The sequence below is a fragment of the Neodiprion lecontei genome, chromosome 3, assembly GCF_021901455.1.
Source record: "Neodiprion lecontei isolate iyNeoLeco1 chromosome 3, iyNeoLeco1.1, whole genome shotgun sequence".
NCBI lineage: Eukaryota > Metazoa > Arthropoda > Insecta > Hymenoptera > Diprionidae > Neodiprion > Neodiprion lecontei.
Genome location: NC_060262.1, coordinates 41596239 through 41618780, shown reverse-complemented (window position 1 = coordinate 41618780; position 22542 = coordinate 41596239). Strand labels below are relative to the sequence as shown.

The 22542-nt window shown below is 35.2% G+C and overlaps 1 protein-coding gene across 6 annotated transcripts; it reads left to right on the top strand.

Annotated features, from left to right (window-relative positions):
* The first annotated feature begins 1004 nt into the window (after positions 1-1004).
* LOC107225333 (1-phosphatidylinositol 4,5-bisphosphate phosphodiesterase classes I and II) lies at positions 1005-21845 on the top strand. 6 transcript variants are annotated; one of them, XR_006903493.1, is made up of 21 exons: positions 1005-1827; positions 4653-4799; positions 5866-6137; positions 6334-6418; positions 7517-7934; positions 8030-8150; positions 8245-8440; positions 8522-8876; positions 8968-9165; positions 9239-9448; positions 9588-9907; positions 10010-10330; positions 10536-10580; positions 10662-10866; positions 10991-11106; positions 11250-11356; positions 11453-11768; positions 11850-12041; positions 12284-12542; positions 12652-12736; positions 12824-21845. XR_006903493.1 is itself a non-coding variant. In XM_015665760.2 (19 exons), exons 1-19 carry the CDS (start codon positions 1729-1731, stop codon positions 12404-12406), a joined length of 3846 nt encoding a protein of 1281 aa, XP_015521246.2. In that variant the 5' UTR covers positions 1005-1728; the 3' UTR covers positions 12407-21845. The 6 variants fall into 6 exon arrangements, 3 of the variants coding, with proteins under 3 accessions (XP_015521246.2, XP_046591010.1, XP_046591012.1); XR_001525685.2 differs by having other exon boundaries at positions 12652-21845; XR_006903492.1 differs by having other exon boundaries at positions 12284-12736.
* The last annotated feature ends 697 nt before the right edge of the window (positions 21846-22542 follow it).

Here is a 22542-nt window from a genome sequence, read left to right as displayed (position 1 = left end):
TAAAAATTGTCATTTATTTATTCTAGATTTGATATATCACGTATGTATCAGTCGATCACGTAAATAAGAAATTTTATGTATAGCTTATGGTGATTGAACTAGAACGCGAAGAAATATAGTTTATTTACGTAGGAGACAAATTCTGTGTAAACTTTAACGTTCTCTCTGTATTTTGGAGCGGCAAAGATCAGTGGTGAGATGCGTACAGATCCAAATTTGCAATAAAAGTCTTGTTCACATTCAGGGTGAATGGCGTAATTTGTGTGAAGAAATATAACTCTGCAAATTGTCTCGCGGTCCGAACAAAACAACTTGCAGCCAATTTTCTCCTTTGAATACAATATAATTTTGTGGATTAAGGTACGTCAACAATTTTCAGACTACATAGAGCGGTTCCTTTGAACTTCTGAAGAGAGCTCATCAACATTTTGCAAAACAAGCAAATAAATTTCGCATAGGCTGTCTTATTATTTGGAGCTGACCTGATCCTGGGGCTTGTAACTTGCTCCGAATTACTCGATATAACCCTTTCGGTCACACATTTTTCATCTTAATATTTTAGCCTGAATTTTATTACTCGGGAGTTCTTGGAATTCGATAGTTTCTATATCCAAGATGGCGGATTTAAATTCGAAAAAACGATAAAAATTCGATAATTCTGATCGAAACTTGTTACTTGGGGGTTTTTGAGGTTATACGCAGTAACAAAGGTCATTTCAAGTTGTGTATCAACCTTAATGAGGCTAGAAGTTGAAAATTTTTGACGTAGGATGCTGAGCATGCCACTGCGACCGAAAGGGATAAAGTATAATATGTTGTGCAAATATTGATGAAAAATGTTTAAGAATGGAGTGAAAAGTAGCAGCTGGTTTGAAAAGCCCGCGGTGTATTAAAATCAATTTGAAAGTGCGTCCGACTGCCGCCTATCGGTGCGCGGCTGCCGTTTCGTGTTTGGGATCTCGAGACCCTCTCGACTCTCTTAGTCTCTCGTAATCGGGGCCGCGCGCTAGCGACCGTATTATCGCCTGGCATAGTGTGCACCACACGTACCATCGGTGCGACGAGTGTGTTTGTTTGTGTAAATGCGTGTGTTAGGTGAATCCGGAATCGTCTGCTCCGTTGCTCTCGAGAGGAGAAGACGGTCGGCTGGAGAGGAAGCGAGAAGTTAGTTAGCCCGACGTCGAGCCAGTGATTGGCCAGAGATGTGCCGTCGATGTTTTCCCAAAACGCTGAGGGTGTCGCGTCAATTATCGCGTTGACGTTCCGCTGCATCGGTTCGGTCGTGCGGTGGCCGTGCAGTTTGACGACGTAAAAAGTGATCGTTACCCAGCGAAAGAGAGAGAGAGAGAGAGAGAGAGAGAGAGTGAGTGAGTGAGAGATTAAGAGAGAGAGCGAGGCAGCGGCCGGGAGAAGGGTGAGGAAGACGGAGCGAAAAGGAGAGAGGAGGGAGAGCAGTGCCGCCAGGCTTTTCTCCGTGTTTCGCCTGGAGTATCAGCATCGGGCTTCCGTGTTTCCCGCGACGGGTAGCAGACGACGTGATTGAAACGATGCTGACAGGAGCTGCCGCGGAGTAACAACAGGGCCGAAGGAGGGGGGGCAAAGAAGCGAAAGAAGCGGAAGAAAAGGCCGAGGGTGGAAAAGAAAAGCGGGCCGCTTTTGCATGTTTTGATTTTTTTCGAGTCGGGGAAACGGCTCGTCCGTACACTGACAGCTACCGTCGCACTCACGATGGCAGGCACAAAGTCCGTCGCTAACGTCGTTCAGATAAAACCGGTCGAGGTATCGCAGCAGCTCCAAGACGGCGAGAAATTCGTCAAATGGGACGAGGTGAGATTGTTGCTCGCGGGCTTCCTCCTGTTTTTGTGTTTTTTCAACCCTCCTCCGCCCATCGTCCCTTTGTTCGCCGCAAGTGCGATGATTGTCAACACGCGAAAAATTCTACTCATGTCAGTGACTGCTTATCAATGACTTTCGTCCGATCCTGGACCTGACTGATTTTTGCCGACCAATGTATGCAGATTTTCGTACAAAATTTAGGGAGATTAATGACGATCCAGTCACTCGATTCGCAATTATGTAATTGCTCTAAAATGATAGCTTCTTCACAATCTTCTTCGATGTTGACAATGGAATAAAATTTTCTTCGTAAAATATTGTACAATAAAGATAAACTTATTATAGGCTAAACTGATAAGAATACTAGGAAATTTTTATATTGCTCAATGGCAAAGACCAAAATATTAGTAAGGAATAACGGTACTTGATGGATTTTGAAATATTTGATCGAGCATCAGAAAAAATTCTTATTCTGACTTACCATCGATATCTAATTTCATTTGTAATTTGATATAGATATACATGCTTGAACAACTGTCCTTCTACCAGTGATAATAAAATGCTAAAAATAAAAATTTCTCTGATATATTGTTTTCAACTTTATTCGTGTTATGATTTTCAAATTGTTTGTTGTTTCACGGGTCACGAAAAGTCAATAGAGTCCAAGAGTTTTATTTCAGTATGGCATAAATTTGGAATTTCATATTATTTGTGTTTTCATTCCTTTTTAACTGGAGAAACCGGGAAGTTGAAGAAATTTTGCAAGTAGAACTTTGAATAGCAATTCTGTTTCTGGACACATTCATGTGGGTTGGTTGTCCTCAGGGAATTTGCAACCTTCATTTCATTGTGCAATTCGATTTAAAAATAACCATTTTTCATTCTATGTGACAATATGATTTAGCAAACAGCATGTGACAAATGATGTAAGAATTTTTGCATACCTAGAAATGTTAAATAATTTCTTCTCACTTTTAAACTTCAGACATGAAAATATTGTGATTATTAAATACAGACAAGAGAGACAAGAGAGATAATTTGTTGGGGGAGGAAATAACTCAAGATTCGAGGAACGCAATAATTTTTATTTTTCGCGAATTAATTTAAACTAATTGTTGTGATTCAATGCAATTTAAAAAATTTTAAATTGGTCTTTTTAATTCAGACAAATTTTTCTAATTTAACTTAATTCACTTCAATTTATGGATTTCAATTTTTTTTCTCGATAATTCTCAATAATTCAATCTAATACAAGTGATTTTTTAAATATTTCAATCCAAGCTTTTTTATTTCTTGTTTATTCGACTTAATTTAGAAAATTTAATACCATTTTTTTACTTGAATTCTATTCTATTTCTTCTCTATAAATAGATAATTCTGGTACGAATCCAAACTAATTTAAATCAACTTTATTTAATTTCTTATAATTCAGTTATTTCTCAGTTAATTCTCATGGTTTCAGTTACTTTTTGACAATTCAGTTTATTCTCATTCAATTAGTTATTTTGCGTTAACTCAATTGATTCTCTTTAATTCAGGTGAATTGTAATTAATTCACAAATATATTGACAAATCGTATCAGTGAGTTATTAAACTCGAGAATTTCACCAAGAATTTGAAAAGTCTAAGTTGGTAATTAAACAACTTCACTTGCATCTAGTAATGCAGACAAAAGTCTTTATATGTGTATCTGATGTCACATATTACTTCAATGTAGCATTAATTAGTTATTTGAAGTTTGTTCCACTTGGTATTATTAGTACTAAAAAAAAAAAAAAATATGCAGACAACTAATCTCAGTTAACGACATCGAATGAAAATTTATATAGCTAAAGTATTTTGTTACTACGTTTGTTAGTTGAATTGTTGATTCAGTTATATATAATTGAATTGTTTATTCCACTTCAGGTGCACAGATTACCGCAACTTTTTAAATCCGTTATATATTCTCTGCTATAATCCAAATATAAAACAGACTTAACTCTCATAGAAGATTGCATCATGAAACAGCCAGTGCTGTCCGTTTCCATCATAAATAGATCAATTCTAAGAATGTGTTAAGGATTCATTGAATGTTAACTCTTGTCTGTTGTGCGGTCCTGATTTATTGAATCACAATTCTTAGTACCCAAACATTATCATAGCTTTGATTCTGTTCAATATCAATACCAGGAACTCAAGCTAAACCGAACGTGTCTTGTGAAGAAATTACTGTAATTAGAATATTGGTAACATCTCATTCAAGTTCGGCTTTGATATATCTCAACTCTTTTGTTGGCACCTTTGCTTTCATTAGCAAAGAAAAAGTCTGTGTACCCATTACGTACATCTTGTAGCTGCCATTGAGATAAGGGTATTTTTTTTTATGTATGGATTGAGGAGAGGAACTGCTATGTGATTTATGTTTATAAAGCTGTGACGATTCATTGAATTCACTGGCAACCATCAAAGCTACCGCAACAGGTTCAAAGATTCTCCAGTTATTGTGGGTGTTTCGAATGTATTATGAACCGTTCTGCTTTATCCTCCTCTTCCAATCTGCGGCACTGACAAATCTTTGCTTGGCTAAGCTCTCGACATATTGTATTACAAATTCTGTCATAGTAGGGAATGATTAACAGGTGTCATTAATTCAGATTTTGATTCAAGCTTGCTGGTCTACGCACAGAGTAACTTTTTTGATCAGTCGATTTTGATTTCACAGCAGAGAACTAAAAGATTGGTCATTTATAAAAAATATTTATCAAAGTAATACTGCTGCAGATATAACTACGCATTATTTTAATCGTCCAAATTGTTTTTGGATTTTCTCACAGGACTCAGGAGTTGGGACACCAGTCACGTTGCGGGTCGATAAATTCGGTTTTTATCTTCATTGGGTAGATCAGAACAATGAAATGGATATGCTGGATATTTCCACAATACGAGATACACGCACTGGAAAATACGCCAAAATCCCAAAAGTAAGACTACGGTAGACTCGCATGTATCATAAAATATATCGTATCGCTCATCGCTGATGAATAATTTTTTCATTTTTACGTAAATTTGCGCCAATCCATTAGTGTTGTTGATTATGCAAATTATTTACATCCACAGTTAGTCTGCATTCTTGATTACCAGAATTGTAAAAATAGAATCCTCTGTACAGCAATCATTGGTAAATACTGCTACTAAAAATTCAAATCACCCCAAGTTCAGAACGATATTACAAGAATTTTTTTCTGCACGTCTAATTGATTGCAAATTAGTATTTTGGCATGACCTCATATAGCATAATTACACACGTTATGTAAGCCCATTTTCACGTCTGCTGTATACGTTAAAATCATAAATTTAAGGATCTACAAGTTTATACAAACTGTCTTGTTGATCAGGTTTATAACCTGTGTCTATATTTACCCAACAAAACGTTTTCTGTAAGATAAACGATGCCATGTACATTTTCTAAATAATATCGAAACATCTTGCAGTTACGACTGTCCGGTATTTCGATACTAACAACGACCACGCTCATCAATATAGTACAATTACTGTTGGCTAATATAGAAATAGAAAGTTACCTGCCTTAAGCTCTATTATAGTTACTCATAGATGGTTTTTTTCCCCCCTGTTACCTGACACACCTTCTCTTTCACCCTCTTGTTGTGTGCAAAGTAATTTATTAACAAAACAAATAACGTTCTCTGTCAACAGTTTTCTCCCTCCAGCCAAAGAATCAATAAATGTGTCGAGGGAAAACTTTTCTATTGCAGATCCTTGCTATCTAATTCAGAAACTGAAGACAATTGAAAAGTTTATGCTAACAAAGTGGCTGCAGAACGCTTCTATAATATCTACCACTGTATTTGTTACAGTTCTGAATGCTACGGTTACTATCGTTTTGCTTACGCGTAGAATGGTGTTCTGTATATATGGATTTCGGTTTTCATTATTTTCTTATTATCTCATCAGCTAACAATGGAGTTTGGTCCGGGTGGGATTCGATTGTCAACTATTATCTGATCGATGAAATATTTCTTTACACAGGATCCGAAATTGAAATCCCTGGTAACAATGGGCTCTCAAGATTCTCTCGAGGAGAAGACTGTAACGGTATGTTACGGCTCTGACTTTGTCAACGTGACGTTTATCAATTTTTGCACAACACGAGCTGAAATCGCACGACATTGGACGGATCAGCTGTTGAAAGTTGCTTACAACTTGACGCAACTTAACACGAGCTCAATAATGTTCTTACAAAAAGCGCACACTAAGCTTTCCTTAACAGCCGACAAGTCTGGAAAGGTTGCAATTAAAAAGTGAGTAACTTAATTTGAATCTAACTACATCATTTTTTTTTTTGCTCCAGAATCGCAAACTACATTTAAGGTAGTAAATTCTTTTCCTTGACATGGGAAGCTATGGAGAAACCTTTTGTCGATTGCTCAAAACCAGTAACATGAGATACAAACTGTATTTGGCAAACAAAATCTTAAGTGATTTATATGCTTTCAGTGTGATAAGAATGTTCGCGCAAAATAAAGAAGACCGCAAACGTGTTGAAAAAGCACTTGATATTTCCGGCATGCCTTCTGGCAAGGTAAGCCCGTTTATTATCCATGAGCAAAAAATGCAGTCTTGTACGTAAGTCATTTGACATTTTTATCTGCCTCCTCCATTTTCAGTACCTCAAATCCAAATTCTTTGTATCCTTGACATTAGGTGGATAGTCATTAAATTAATAAAAGGATCATTTGTATGTTAATGCTGACATTTGATGTTGATTGCTTAGCATTGAATTTTGGTCGACACAGCATTTTCTTTTGAAATAGCTTCGGCATTTCCCCAACCTTTCCATTGATGATCATTGGCATGGCTGTGTTCTAAGAACAGTAGACTATGAATTATTTGAGTAATGAAGCCATTCTGTGTTTGTTACTGGTCATTATTTTCGATCGATGATCTGTCAAACAAAATTAGACACCCGTGAACGTTATTATTTAAAGTTCTGGAAAATGGTTTGTTTTCTCCTTTATCATTTGTAGTAATATTCGGCATACTATTCCAGCTACCACAGTTTTCGTTGGCGTTCAGCCAAGGCTTTGATTTCTCAATGCAGCATTTCATTTTTTACTTTAAGTGTTTTTAAACGGCCTTGGTTATCCACTAAATTTAATCTGACACCTTAATGTCTTTTCTACGACAAGTTTTCGACGAACGTAGCATCGGTGTGTAATAATGTATACCATAGCACATCTTAGCACGATACAAAGGCCTGATGCCGTTGGTTAGAAATTGGTCTAGAAATTTGAAGAATAAGCAATTATTACAATACCGCTGCTTTAGAAATATGTAAAACAGTGCTTTGAAAACAGGAATTGTTTTGATGTCTGTGCAATAACATTTGTTTACCCAAGTAAACAGTAAATCATATTCGCTGGATCTTTTTACTGGCTGTTGGCCAGTAACAGAAAAGGAAGTTATAAATCTTGTTCATCTTCATTCAAGTGTCGGAAGCGTGTTAAAAATGCCAGGTACTAAAAAAAGTGTAAAAGTTTCAGTAGGTGAATTGAGTTTATAGGCAGAAGTTCATCTTGTACAGAAAGTTGATATATAACAGACTGAAGAAATGATTTTTAAACTTAAATTAAACATAGTTTGAAACATTAATACTAACTTTGATTTAATTTTGTTTCAGAATGATGCAATATCTTTGCAGAAATTTCAGTTTGAAGACTTCTTCAATTTTTATAAATCCCTCACTCAGCGTACCGAGGTAGAAAAGGTGTTTGATGAAATAGTGGGCAATGCGAAGCGTAGACTAATGTCAGCTGCACAGCTTGTAGAATTTCTGAACAAAACTCAGAGGGATCCACGATTGAATGAGATTTTATATCCGTATGCAAATACGGCGCGGGCAAAGGACATTATCAACGAATATGAACCGAACAAGTACAACGCGGGAAGAGGATACCTCAGTTTTGACGGTTTTCTCAGGTACTTAATGAGCGAGGATAATCCCATTATGGCTGTATCAAAATTTGATCTTTCCGACGACATGGATCAGCCGCTTTCTCACTACTTCATCAATTCAAGTCACAACACTTACCTCACAGGTGAACCGCTGCAGTTCCATGTATATTATTTTTTTCCTGTCGTCTCCTTTTCGTTTTCCCAATAAAAATGTTGATGTGCTTTGAATTTTTCACAGGACACCAAATAACTGGCAAAAGTTCAGTTGAAATATATCGGCAATGTTTGTTGGCTGGATGTCGTTGCGTGGAGTTGGATTTCTGGAACGGCAGATTTGATGAACCCATGATTGTTCACGGGTAAAGTTTTTCTCTACATTATTATAATGCCATTTCAACTGTCGGTGTATCTTAATGATAATTGATAATAATTGAAATGTATTCTTATTCGCAGATACACATTTGTGCCTGAAATATATGCACGGGACGTGATAGAGGCGATAGCTGAGAGTGCCTTCAAGACTTCAGAATATCCGGTCGTCCTCAGTTTTGAAAACCATTGCAATCCAAGACAGCAAGCAAAAATAGCACAGTATTGCAGAGAGTATTTTGGTGAGATGCTGCTCGACGCTCCTCTTGAATCTCACAAGGTGTGCCAAAGTTCTCTGTACTCAGTGGATACGTTTATTACAGAACTTTATTAGTATGAAGCTCATATTTATCGATTGTAGTTAGAACCCGGACAAGAACTTCCACCGCCATCATCGTTGAAGCGAAAAATAATAATAAAGAATAAAAAGAAGCATCATCATCACCATCATCACAAGAAACATCACAAGAAGCAACAAGCACAGTCTCAGGATTCCGGCGAGGGTTCACAGGAAGCCGATGACAATGGACTGGTGAACATCGGAGCTGAGGGTGAGAGTGGACCACCGCCTGATATAATACCGCAAAACGAAGTCGTAGATGGAGTTGTCATCGGAGCCGCTCCAACCGAGCAGCAAATTGGAAATGGAGACATTCCTCGCGCTCCTTTGCTACAGCAGAGGCAGGGAAGCAAGGACAGTACGCAGGATGACGATGGTTGGTAATGCTTGAGAGATTGTTGAGTAGGAGAAGATCGCTAAATAACGAATTGTTCATTGAAACGGTGTGGTTATTAAATTGTTTACAGACGAAGACGAAGAGTCCACCACTGACGAAGAAGAGTCGAATGTTGAAGATATGAAACTGAGAATCGGTGACAAAATCCCTGTACCTGACAAGGTAGCGACAGCTGCTACTGCAAAGGAAACAGAGGCGGGTGCCGAAATATCGGCTCTTGTCAACTACGTGCAACCCGTGCATTTTAGCAGTTTTGAAAATGCTGAGAGTAAGTTGAGAATCTCGTTTACAGTGAAAACGACCTGTGGCTATTTTGTAATAACGTAACAATGTGTTTGCAGAGAAAAATCGCATGTACGAAATGTCTTCGTTTGATGAGAAACAAGCAACGACGCTGTTGAAGGAGAGGCCATTGGAGTTTGTAAATTACAACAAACACCAGCTTTCCAGGGTTTATCCCGCAGGGACCAGATTCGATTCTAGCAATTTTATGCCTCAAGTGTTTTGGAATGCCGGCTGCCAGCTGGTTGCACTGAATTATCAGACTCTAGGCAAGTTAGCGTCAATGATCATGACAATACTTTACTTACCAATATCCTTTGATTTATAAGTCTATCAATTTCTATTCCTAACAATTGTACTGTAAGGGAAATCTATTATTGAAAATTTTTGAATTTCTTTTAAAAACAGATCTTGCCATGCAACTCAACTTGGGGATTTTCGAGTACAACCATCGTTGCGGATACCTTCTTAAACCAGAATTTATGAGGCGAAAGGATCGGCGATTGGATCCCTTTGCTGAGTCAACTGTCGACGGTATAATAGCCGGAACTGTACACATACACGTGATTTCGGCACAATTTTTAACAGACAAGAGAGTCGGCACTTACGTTGAAGTCGATATGTACGGGCTGCCAGCAGACACCGTGAGAAAGAAGTTTAGGACTAAAATCGTCCCGAATAACGGAATAAACCCGGTTTACGATGACCCGCCATTCATTTTCAAAAAGGTAGTGAGGCAACCGAAGTAAAATGATATGTTCGAAGAAATTTGTTCTATACTATCAAATGCGCAAGTGTATTATTGATTTTATCCACTTCTTCACTGCTAGGTTGTTTTGCCAGAACTCGCATCTCTGCGAATAGCTGCTTACGAGGACTCAGGTCGACTGATCGGACATAGAGTTCTTCCAGTCGTTGGTTTGTGTCCCGGGTATAGACATGTCGCTTTGAGAACCGAATGCGGCCAACCACTGCCTTTGGCTAGCCTGTTTCTGCACGTAATCGTCAAGGATTACGTACCCGACGGACTTTGCGACTTTGCCGAAGCGTTAGCCAACCCGATTAAATACCAAAGTGAATTAGAGAAAAGGACTAATCAGCTGTCTGTCTTCACAGATGACGTCGATGAACTCACGGAAGGGGATTTAGAAGTGAGCTTTTAACAAATTATCTGTACATTATTTCAGCCTGGCTATGTGATCGGTAGAATTGTGGTGAAAATAACCCTGCGTTGCAAACCTTTAATCCCTTAAACTGACAATTCTATGCCATTGATTTGAGATTCTGTGTGAATAATGAATAATACACACCATTCAATATTCCCAATAATCCACTAACCTTCCCTGACCGTTTTAGGATAAGGATAAGTTTGGCACAGGGGCAAGTTCCTCAAAATCAACAGTAAGTCGAATTTCCTTATGTTTAGGGTTACTATTATTAGATTTATATTCATACAGTTCTCACCAGAATGCGATTTTCCAGGATGAGTTGTCAAAGGCAAAACGCTTGCAGTCAATCAGCGAATCAACTGGATCGTTGCCGTTGTCTGGCAGTCCGCATGGCAGGCCGTCCATAGTGGGGATCCTCAATTCTCCCGAAAACCAAGAACAAGACGAGAGCCCAAATGCTTCCACATTACAACCAGCGGAAAGTTCTGCGACGAAAAGTCCTGTGAATACAAGTACTGGTGAGTATTCTTACCACGTATGTACATAGATTTGAAGTCAGCTATCTTTTAAATAGCAAGCCAATTGCTATTTCTATTTAAATTTGTTTTATTATTCATTTCCACTTTACGTCGATTATTACAGTGAACGATGAGATAGTGGCCGACTCGTTTGAAAAGTTAATGGAGAACAAACTGATTAAGGATAAAAAAATGGAGTTGGATAAAAAGTTGGAGTCTTTGAGGAAAAAACACGAGAAGGTAAAACCTAATTATATTATTTACTAACCGAAACGATATGTTTGGCGTGTTTTTTTGGTGTTGGAAAGTATGTGAATAAATAAGCTTCTAAGAAAAGAATTTTGAAGTAGATGAATGAAATCTTGAATGTTGACCTTTTTCAGGAAAAGATGAGAATACAGTCGCAGAAAGGATCACTGGACGGTGAAAAGCACAGATCTAAATTTTATGTGAGCCAGATGCTGGTAAAGCGACTTTCGAGTAAAAACATGTAACTATCCTTACTAATTGCACTGATCTGAGCTTATCGCAACAGTTTCAATCAGACGTCAGCAGTGGGGCTCACCAGACTAATTCGATTCCACAGATTCTCAAGCGAAGTTGGACTTAGCACTCAACTGCTGGCCGAAACCTCTGAATGTTCCGAGGCAGAGCAACGCGACGGAGTGGAAGGAATTCCGCGAGGATTGCCCAGAAGTCAGAGCGAGAGACTGTTAGCAGTGTGCAAAGAGCATGTGCTGCAGGAGCGGGAACTTCAAGAGAAATATCACGACAGTTTGTTTGCAACGCTTGAAAAAATAATGAAAGTTTCACAGTCAAATCAGTTGAAATTGTTGAAAGAAAATCGTCAGAGAGAGAGAGAAGAGGCATTGAAAAAACTCCAGGCTACTAGGCAGGATCAGGTACACAAAAAATATTTTTCACTCATTTCGATCATGTATCTCACACTATTTGCATACATTACCAACGTACTATTCCGACAGGTCAAACAACTCGCCAAGCTTCACAGAGATAAGGGTGAGTTGGACAGAGTTAAGCGTGAACTGGCTAAGTCTACGGTTGAGAGAGGTGTCAACGAGTGTACTAAACTGAAAGAAATTTATGAGAAGAAACGAGTTGAACTCGAAAGACAGCATGAAGAGGTCAGACAGAGGCTAGAAGAAGAAAAAGCGAAGGTACAGTGAATGTCAAGTAAAAATTAGCTAGAATTTTGTACTTGATCGGAATTTCCCAGAAAATTAATTGTTCTCAATTATGTTCGTAAGATTGTTAAGGCTATGTTAGAAACAAAATAGATTGAAAGCTATATAATTATTCCTTGAAATGTGTGACATAAATTGCCATATTTAAAGGTTTGTAAATATTTGACGTCGTATTGTGTATCGTGATGTGGAATTCAACACAAACGATTTTTCAGGTAAAAGCAGCTCTGCAGGCGGAGTATAACAATCGTTACAGCAAGTTTGAAATTGCCGAATTTACGTTGTCTCCATCCGGCGGTAGCAGCATCCCAGAGTCTTTGAGTGGAAACACTAACTAATACCTCAAGTTGGGTCTGCGAGAATAATACGTAGGCCTTGAAACTTACTTGCTGTGTTTAGACTGTCCATCAGACACTATCCGACTCTGGTGTTTTCTGTGTTTTCGGGGACCTCGATAGGCGCGCTGTCCAAAATGTAAGTCTTCGTGTTTCAATTAATTACTTTTAAGATAGAAAAAAAAAAAAAACACTTACTGCATCGAGTTGTGGTAAAACCGAAGAGCTAATTATTAGATATTGTTTAGTTTTCTTGAGAGATGTTGAGACAAGCGAAAGAAGTGGACAACTCCTGTGTTAATCGAGAGGCTCTCCTTTTCAAATCGCAACTAGGTACCTTACAGAATCTCTATATTTATCTCTTTCTCTTTACCGCCATTTTCCACACTTATTAGTATATTTTTATTGTTCTACGCACAGCTATGCCGATAATTTCGAAGAAGCATGATATTTTATGTATATGTACATACCATGCATTATTATAGTATGCTATCTTTAATTGACACTGATTTGATTGATCGAAGTCTGCGAATTGTTTTCAAACAAAGCGAGCTTCGTCACAGCGATGTTTTCTGACAGAAGGAAACTTTAATTTGGTCAAGCAAAAAAATGGGTTGGTAATTCACACGTAATAACTATCCTCTTCAACTATCGAGTGTGACCCAGGAGCTCAGCAAACAGACTATTGAGAAGTAAAGATATGAAATCTAATTCTAAATAACTGTAACCTTTTTCAAAATATCGATTCACTTTGTTGTTATATGAATAAGATGTTACTCAGAAAACAATTCTAACCATATTATACTTATAGGGAGAAAAACAAGAAAGATGTAAATGAAAACAACAACAAAAAACAAGAACAAAACAAAAGTTAAAAAAAAAAAAAAAAAAAAAAAAAAATGCAAAATAGAAATATCAATTCATTTATAATTTATAAAATCAAATCTTGTAAGATCTGAGATGTATAAATATTTATGTGAATCTCTTTGGCCTATAAGAAGCGTAAGGCATGTGCGATTATAATATAACACATTTAACATATTTTTGACTGAAAGTAATCAACGTAAAAACATTTCTCAAGAACCTGCTTCAGAAGCGCTGGGACTGATTGGTGAAAACGTAATGGAGTTTCAATACACTTGTACATCTTGGCTGTTTGCCGAACAGTATCGCAAAGTTGCTATGATTGTAAATCAGGTATCTAATTTTTGTATTTCACGATTTATTCGAAGACAAAGCCAATGCATTCCTGCTTGTTTAGTAAATATTGTTTTTTTTGTGTGTACATTGTTGGAGAAAAACGTACGACATTGAAAATTTGGAAGTATGTGTAATTCCACTTTCAAGCTAGAGCCTATTTTTTAATTCATTTCTTAATCTGACTTGTGCAGTCAATGCAGTCAGTACAACATGCAATTAAACTGGGCCTGCATTGGCTGTTTCAATGAAATGAATAACGTTGTGTAAAATATAAGTTAGATTAAAGTATAATATTAATATATTTTATATATCCTATTGAAAGCAGGAAAAAAAAAGAAATCTCAAGGCAACTTTTCATTTACTTATCGATGTTGAATATTAGGCGACGAAGTTGACCACCGGCTGTTCCCAGCACTTCTGACGTTCACCAGGATCTGTATGAGATTCATCAAAGAATGAACTTTGGTCGAATCACCTCTTTGAGGAAGACAATCAAAAATGTTACAGAGTAAACTAAACTGTAACATTTTCCTTGTTGTTTCTAATCATATGATATACTTAAAATAAGCTAATCTTATTAACTCTAAGGTAAAGATTTAAGGTGTGTAAACTTTCTTGTAAAGTGTGTTATTTATTTGTGTCTAAATTATCATATTGTTCCGAGTATAAGCCAAGGTTTTTTGCCGTTGACAGCACGCACCAAAATCGTCCTCGTCTTGTACGTGGGTAACTAAGAAAAACACCCTGAAATACTGTCTTAGAATTGGGGATCGGCTTGTACGCGGAACAATGTGGTATTATTGCTGACATTAGTATCGAACGTACGGTCATCATTATAGGGCATGTTCACTGATTATTGTGGCAGCATAGTTTTTACGGCAGTGGGATTCGAGGTCTGAATATTATTTGGCGTTAAGTTGATTAAACGATGTCTTGTTGCATCGAATCAACGAATTTGTTTTCCGTTGCGTCTCTGCCCGAAATCCGACTGTCGATAGATAATGTAAAGGGGACATGTTGTGATATTAAAGGATCTCAAAGCAATCGTAGCAGTGCAAACAAGTCGTTACGAAAAAAACATCAAAATGAGCTGGTTGAGTAAAAATATGCGATTAAACTTCACACTGCTCACAACCGAGTAAAGCTATTTGTTAAAATGCAATAAGTCGCAGAATACACGGTTGAAGGATACAATTTTGGCTAATAAGTATTTGAGGGTGAGAAAGAATCTCATTATTATATTGATCCGGACGTATTGTTCCATAGTTGTAATATTATTCCAAGTCGCACGTTTGGTTTTAATATCTACCACCTGACGCCTGCTTATCTCAAGTACCGTACAAGTCTATTTTTTATACGAAGAGAAAAGACATGATATTTTATACACAATATAAGTCGCAGGAATTGTCTTTCCTTCGGAATTAATTGACGTGTTTTTTCCGTTCTTTGAAAATCCAGCTAATTTCTCTGCTCCTCATTGTTCAGAATAAGTCCGTTACAATATTGCTGCAATTTTGACATATTCTCAATATAATGGTTTGAGAAAGTAGGTGTACCGACAGCAGTTCACAAGCTTGAGACAACAATGCTTAAATAATGTAACGTTTGTCGAAACATTCAGGAAATGTTTGGCAATCGAGGGGAAACGAGCGCAGTCGATAGACAGAAAAGAAGAGAAAAAAACGGATATCACAATAACGATGCTTGGATATTAAAAGATACAAATACAACGTGTTGAAAAAACAAAAATGTAATCTAGAATTACACACATGCATGCATGTACATACGCGCGTACATATGGTATGTATATACCAGTAAAAGTTGAGGAGAGTTGCATTTTATAGATAGTCACTATTATACCGTGAGAAATAATGCGTGTTTTCCAAATAGTACTTAGGAGAAGTAAAATAATGCAACAGACATATTGTAAATGCGGATAGTAACGTCCAAGAAAAGTTACCATTTCTTAACAAAGACTCTAGCCGATCGTCTACCTATCCTACCTACTGCCTCGATCCTAGTTTTTCTAGTAGCGATATGGATTTTCTGCTGGAATTGAACGTGTATAGTCGATGCGAGCGAACCTCGTTGTAAGGAAATGGCTTCAATTTTTGGACAGTTAGACCCAAATATATTGCCTAGTAATACAGGAAAGTGAAACCGAATACTTCTGATCTAGTTCTGGTAGTAACGATGTAACAATACCACAACTAAACGACCTTTGCCGTTTCTGATGTGACGATAGATAGTTTTTCGCAGTTCGATGCTTTTATCCGACAAATAGTATTCATGCTGTAGAGCGTACCAGCTTCCTGTATCATTACACTATATTTGGAAGAAGTTAATGATTAGCGTAACGCCTCTTCCAAATAGGATTTTCCCTTAGGGTTGTATTGTAACTAGTTAGTGAATTGATACCTTTAGCAAATTGTAAGATTAATGTTTATAGGAACGGTATTAATGTAGATATACATAAGCATACATATATGTATACCAACAGTTTTGCAGTAGCTTAGAAATAATTATAGCACAATGTTGTACGTGGCATAAGTGTGTATTTAAAAATGCACTGGAAATTTCGTTAGTTTGTATACCTCTATGCATCGCTGTTAACTTTGGTACAAAGAAATGCAAACGATCAAATTTTTATAACTTCTCTCTTTCTCATTTCGCAAGTCTTTTAACGCATATACAAAGCGTTTGGTAAAAAATTTGGAAACGCGTTAAAAATTCTTACGAAGAAAATTTGTCTCTAATCGATATACTCATGCATTTTATGTCTGGTCTCATTTGATAAACAACCTAGTATTTGAATAGTTATAATTATGTGTGTAGTAGATATTCAGCTTGCTGTTATCATTTCACTTTTAAAGTCTCGACGCAAAAGAAGAAAGTTCTCTTTTATGACAAATTATCAAGTAGTTATCAATTTTTACAAATAATTTCTTTACTGTTTCATACGAGTAATCATTTTCAAGGTTTTAATTTTGCTGCTAGCGATTTTGAAATTTATCATCACTGATTTTGGCAGAGTCCTAGTCACAATTTACTACTGTACCAGTTATCAATAAAAGAGAATCGATATTTTAGTTAGTAGGGGAACGAGTTGCGTGCTAATAGTTTAGTTTATAGAGCTGGGCATCGTGATTTTTCTACTAAACGGTACAAATTCTTAATATTATTTAATACAATTCCTTTACGTCGGAGAGAGCGTTCCAAGATCTTCCATTACAATACCGTATAGAATAATAATTATATTTCAATTTCAATCGCGCTGCAATCTGCAACTTTTATACTTGCCTGTATTTCCTTGTCAAGAATCTACTTATGTATTACAATTCTGAAGCAACGGCAATCGAACCATTTTACTGTTAAGCGATCGGTTCTTTGTTGTATCCGTATATATATATGTTTTTTTTTCTTCAAGTTTTGTCGCACAGCGTTCCACAAGTTACCGTTTAATTTAGGTTTAGAATAAAACTTGCCACTCGATAGTACAACGTACAATTTTACCTGGATAACAGTGATGCGTATGATTTGACGTAGACCTCGGATTAGCCGAATACTGGGTGTGGAGTAAGAGGCTAACTGTAGGAAAAGATGAAACCTCGAAGCGCATGCATTTTGTCACTCCGTCTATGCGTGCAAACTTCCGGATCAGAATTTCGTATCCCAGTAATTACGTCGTCTGTATATATTAGCTTGACCTCCCATCCTCCTTCATCCTACCACAAATATTTATATACAAAATAACGATAAATATATTATATCCATGTTGAAATATTAATTATGTGTTGTTGCTGTTGATGTTGTTATTATAATATAATGGTCATCATTGTTCATAGAGATGATAATTGATAAGGTAGCGTTACATAAATACATAAATACATACATACATACATAAATACATACATGCGTGCATATATATACTATGTGCATTACCTTAGATATATATGTACAATTCGGTAAATTAAAGTAACGCATTATCCCGTGTATCACATTTTAATATTTTGAAAATCTGTCGAGCTTGGCATGCGAATTTTTAAGATTTAAATTTATCCCGTGCAACTTATTACGGAAATAGAAATAATCTTTGTTTGGCTAGGCTATTTTTTTAATACACATTATTATTTATTTATTTATTTTACTTTTATTACCATATTTTCTCACACGCATTAACGCTTAAAATTAGTCAGTCGTCCTAAAAACTAACAACTAAGTCGTGTTACTTGAACTTTGAAACTCCAATTGTTTTCGCATGTTTACTTCTAGTTAGTAGAATTTTAAATCTCTACAGTTATATCCTCCGAAATAGTTGAATTTCTTTGGTACTTTAATCTAGGGAATTTATTACACTGCTTCACTCTCCTCAAATCTTCTTTCGCAATTAACTGATGTAAATCTAAGAACGAATGATCAGGATTTTTCATCGTTTTATTTAAGTTAATTATACACACCCACAGACATACGATTTTCTTTTGTACAAGATATGTAGAGTGAAAATTACTGCGCACACACACGCACGACATACATAAACAAATATATATATATTTATTAGTTGATACGACATTGTGGAGATACAGGGTATTCAGAAAAATTAAAATGCAAGTTTGACATATGCAACTATCATCATGTATAGCTGACAATTGAATTAAAACACTACGAGGTTTTACTTGTTTTATAGAAAGGATTGTCGTTAATTTAAATTAATTTCACCTGCTGTCGAACGTTTCACACGTCCGTCGTTCGTACCCATTTTCACGATTAAATATCGATGTACACGTACACCGGTAGCAGATTTGTTTTTTCTGGACACTCTGTAGTGTATATACATACATAGTATAACGACGGTATTAATCGTTTATAATCGAAACGGGGTGTGTGCATAGAATAGCGTAGGACAGCGATGTAGTTAAATAATTGCTAAGGAGGCAAGTGGATGAAAATACAAAAAAGGGAGAAACAAAAAAACACACAAAAATAAGTAAATAAACAAAACAAATAAACAAATAAATCAATTAAAAGCGTATAAAAACCTAAAGAAAACTTAATAATTTTAATGATGATAATGATAATGATAATGATAATGATAACAATAAAACTTAAATAAAAAGTAATATTCGGGAGGAAAGGGAGAAAGTGTAGTTAACGGCCTACAGATAAATCGTAGCTCCCTGGCCCTCGTGACATTTTAACAAAGATTCAAAATTCTTCGACAATGTTACTTACTATATAAAGTTATTATAATTATATTATATTATATTATATCATATTATATTATATTATATTATTATTAGGGCTATGCTTAGCTTTGTTATACCTTCTATATTGATAGGTTTTCCTACAACGATTCTCTGTACCTGAATTATTCTCTCTCTTTGTCTCATCTGGAAATTCCGTCGTATTTTTCAACATCGATTATTAACGATTGCTTTCACTTTTGGCAAGTGTACCAATTTTTTATTTTATTTTATTTTTTTTTTACTATTTTTTGATGTCCTCTATACCCTGAAAATTAGGCTCAGTTGGTAATATATTTATACGATAAAGTATAATTTCGCTCAATATAAAACGGTAAATGGATAGATTTAAACCTGAGTTACGGTTTTCGAATCGTATAAATCTCATTGTTATTATAATTGTTTCACCGCTAACGTTTAACTCAGAATACGAAACCAAAGTTACTATTGCAAATATATATATATATATATATATATATATATAATTATGTATATATATATATATGTATATGTATATGCTTCTGTATACACTTAATCGATAGTAACAGAACAATGAATATTATCTGAACTTTGTTTTGAATAAATGTCGTGGGTCAGGAATCATGTGTTAAAGTAAACTAAAAGCAAAAAAAGAAGAAAAAAAAAGATATAAATAATAATAATAAAAAAAAAAAAAAAAACGAATAGAAATATATTATCATTACGTATAATTGTATAAATACAGCGAAAAGGCTTATCGGATATGTGCAATCTCGAAAATCATCCTTATTAAATTTCTTGATGACTATTTTCTACTGAAATTTATTCAGTAATTTAGACTATATCATTATCGTTTTTATTACTAAGTGTACCAACTTTTCTTTCTTTTTATAACAAATGTTTAGCATACGTTACTTGTGACCGCATTCTGCACGTATGTCCATATTTGCCTTCACAAATAGTTGCCAGTGACACAGAATTAATACCGCCGATGAGTGGACGGAATATTACTACCCGATGAAACGCGTCGAGTTTCTGTTTTATCATTAATGATTAAAGACAATTTGCGACAGTCAATGCGTATGACAGAAAATTATTAATTACGGTCATTATTGCTATTCGTCGCATAATCAAAGCTTTTGTCTTCCAGACTATATTAATATTAATTTCACGGTTTATTTAAGATTATATAATTTCATGCAACCATAATTTTATTATAAATCGTCTATTTTGTATATTTTCTTCTCTCTCTCTCTCTCTCTCTCTCTCTCTCTCTCTCTCTCTCCCTCTCTCTCTCTCTCTCTCATCTGTACGTGTCTAGTTCTCACTTTTTCCCTATTAAAAGATCTGAGAAATATTCGCGAGTGATAAATTATGTAAGGAAGGAAAAAAACAAAAAAAAAAAAAAAAACATCTCTGCATAGTAATGTCAGACGCGAACTATGAGATATTTATTTTGCAGTTAAAAAAAAAAAAAAAAAAAGTAATGAACTAATAATAACGGGGCGATTCCTTGAAGCTTTTATTGTAAATCTGTTATATCGAATTATTAAATTATCTAATACTCAGCTATTAATAACATTTATACGCCACTTGAAATTTACCTTCGCACATTTTATTCTACCTTTTAACGTTGATAATAATATTTATATTGATATTAATATTAATAATATCGATAAAAATAACGATAATAACAACCATAATGATAATAATGATAACAATAATAATAATAACATTAATAATAACAATGATAATGATAACGATAGCGTTCAGTTGAAATGAAATTTCAATTATTCTAAATTACGGCTTTTCCAAAATAGTGATTCGATCTTTTTTTTAATGCGTACAACACTCCGTATACCTACCTCCATGTTTCTAGAATTTTTCGAAAAGAAATTAATGAATATTTTTTCGATAAATCTTCTTCATTGCCACTTCTACTCTTATACACCCCTATATCTTATATGCAATACAAATTTGATCGCGTCCGTCTGTCCTGTATACAAAATTTATTACCTTTCTTTATTTTACGCATGCTCGTTGCGACAATAAGTTGATCATTCATTATTCTCCCGATGGGAATACATAAGATCACAAATAATTTCGAATCTATTATTTTGCGATTTTCGAACGAAATATATTTATATATTATATACACATATATATATATATGTATGATTCTCTGCATGGTTGTATTTTTAATGCTTGTATAAATGCGTTACACATATATTACAGTTGTTTTCCATTGACCATACTTATTACGCATAACTTTTACATATAATGTATAATTACCTATATAACCTACATCGATATATATGCCATGAAATATTATATTTTACACTGAAAGTATTTAAATCTTAACGTAATAGAAATTATATTATACGTACATTGTACATTTACGATACAATATACACATGTATAACAACTACTTTACATTCTATTTTCTATAGAGGCATTGACGACATTAGCTAGAGCTTTTTTTGTCTTTTTTACATTACAATTGCGATTTGTTATTTTCATTCTTTTTTTGTTAATAATTATTATTATACGAATGAATATGAAATGAGTGTCACTTGAGGAAATCGTTCATATATAATCGTAGTGACAGTATTACAAAGGCATTTATACTTATTTAATGCTTCACCTCTGTACGTTTATACTTCGTCAGTAAAAAATAAATTCTGTAGTCATTAAAACTCCGATTTATTTACACGTATATCGTTCACTGATTGTACACCGCTTTTTATGAATCTGAATTATGCTCTAAGAAAATACGTTGCCGTCACGAAAGAAAAAACTATTCATGCATGCTGAGTATGCATATTTCAATACTAAAGTAATATTTCTTCATCATATTAAACTCCGAAGTTGTCGTTTTGCTAAGACGATAAAAATAAAGAATAACGTTTTTGTTTATTATGTAGCGACACACGATCCAGATTTGGATGAACGGAAAAGACGAAAATATGATAGAAATAACAAAAAAAAAAAAAGTAAAATTATAACATTATAAATTCCGACACGTTGAAGACCAGAAAATTAATGATAAGCTAAATTCGTGACATGATTTAGTATACTTCGAATCCTAAGGGTAGCCAATGAAACTTGGTCAAGATTAGGATGGGGATTTTTGTCGGATTCAAACGCTGGGAAAACATTAAACTGAAAGTACTATTCTAAAGAATAGAGTTAAAAAAAATGAACCGCACAATTATACATCGTCACAAGTAAAATCGACGAAGCGCATCATTTTTTTTTTTTTCACAGATCGAAATTTTACCAATTGAAATATCTTTTCGTACAATGATAAATAGGAAATTGATATATAATCTTTGTAATCTAAGCTTTATTAATTGATGTTAATATTATTAAACGGTGATGCAAATTAATGTCTTTGCCCATATTTCAATTGAAAAATAAGTAATAACAAAAGAAAATCACGATTATGTGAAAGTCACCGAAGTATTTCTATAGTTCGGATGTGATCATACTTTCTCTTTCTATCTCTCTCTCTCTCTCTCTCTCTCACTCTTTATCTCCCTCTCTCTATCTCTCTTTGACTCACTTGTGCCTTGCCCTCAATCACCCTCCACCCCCACCCCTCCACCTCACTATTATACATATACATATACTGTGTAAACCATATTTTTTTCAAATTTATTTACTCTCTCACGTGAATGTATTCCATGTTCGATGTTGCTTCTACGTAGGATAACGTAT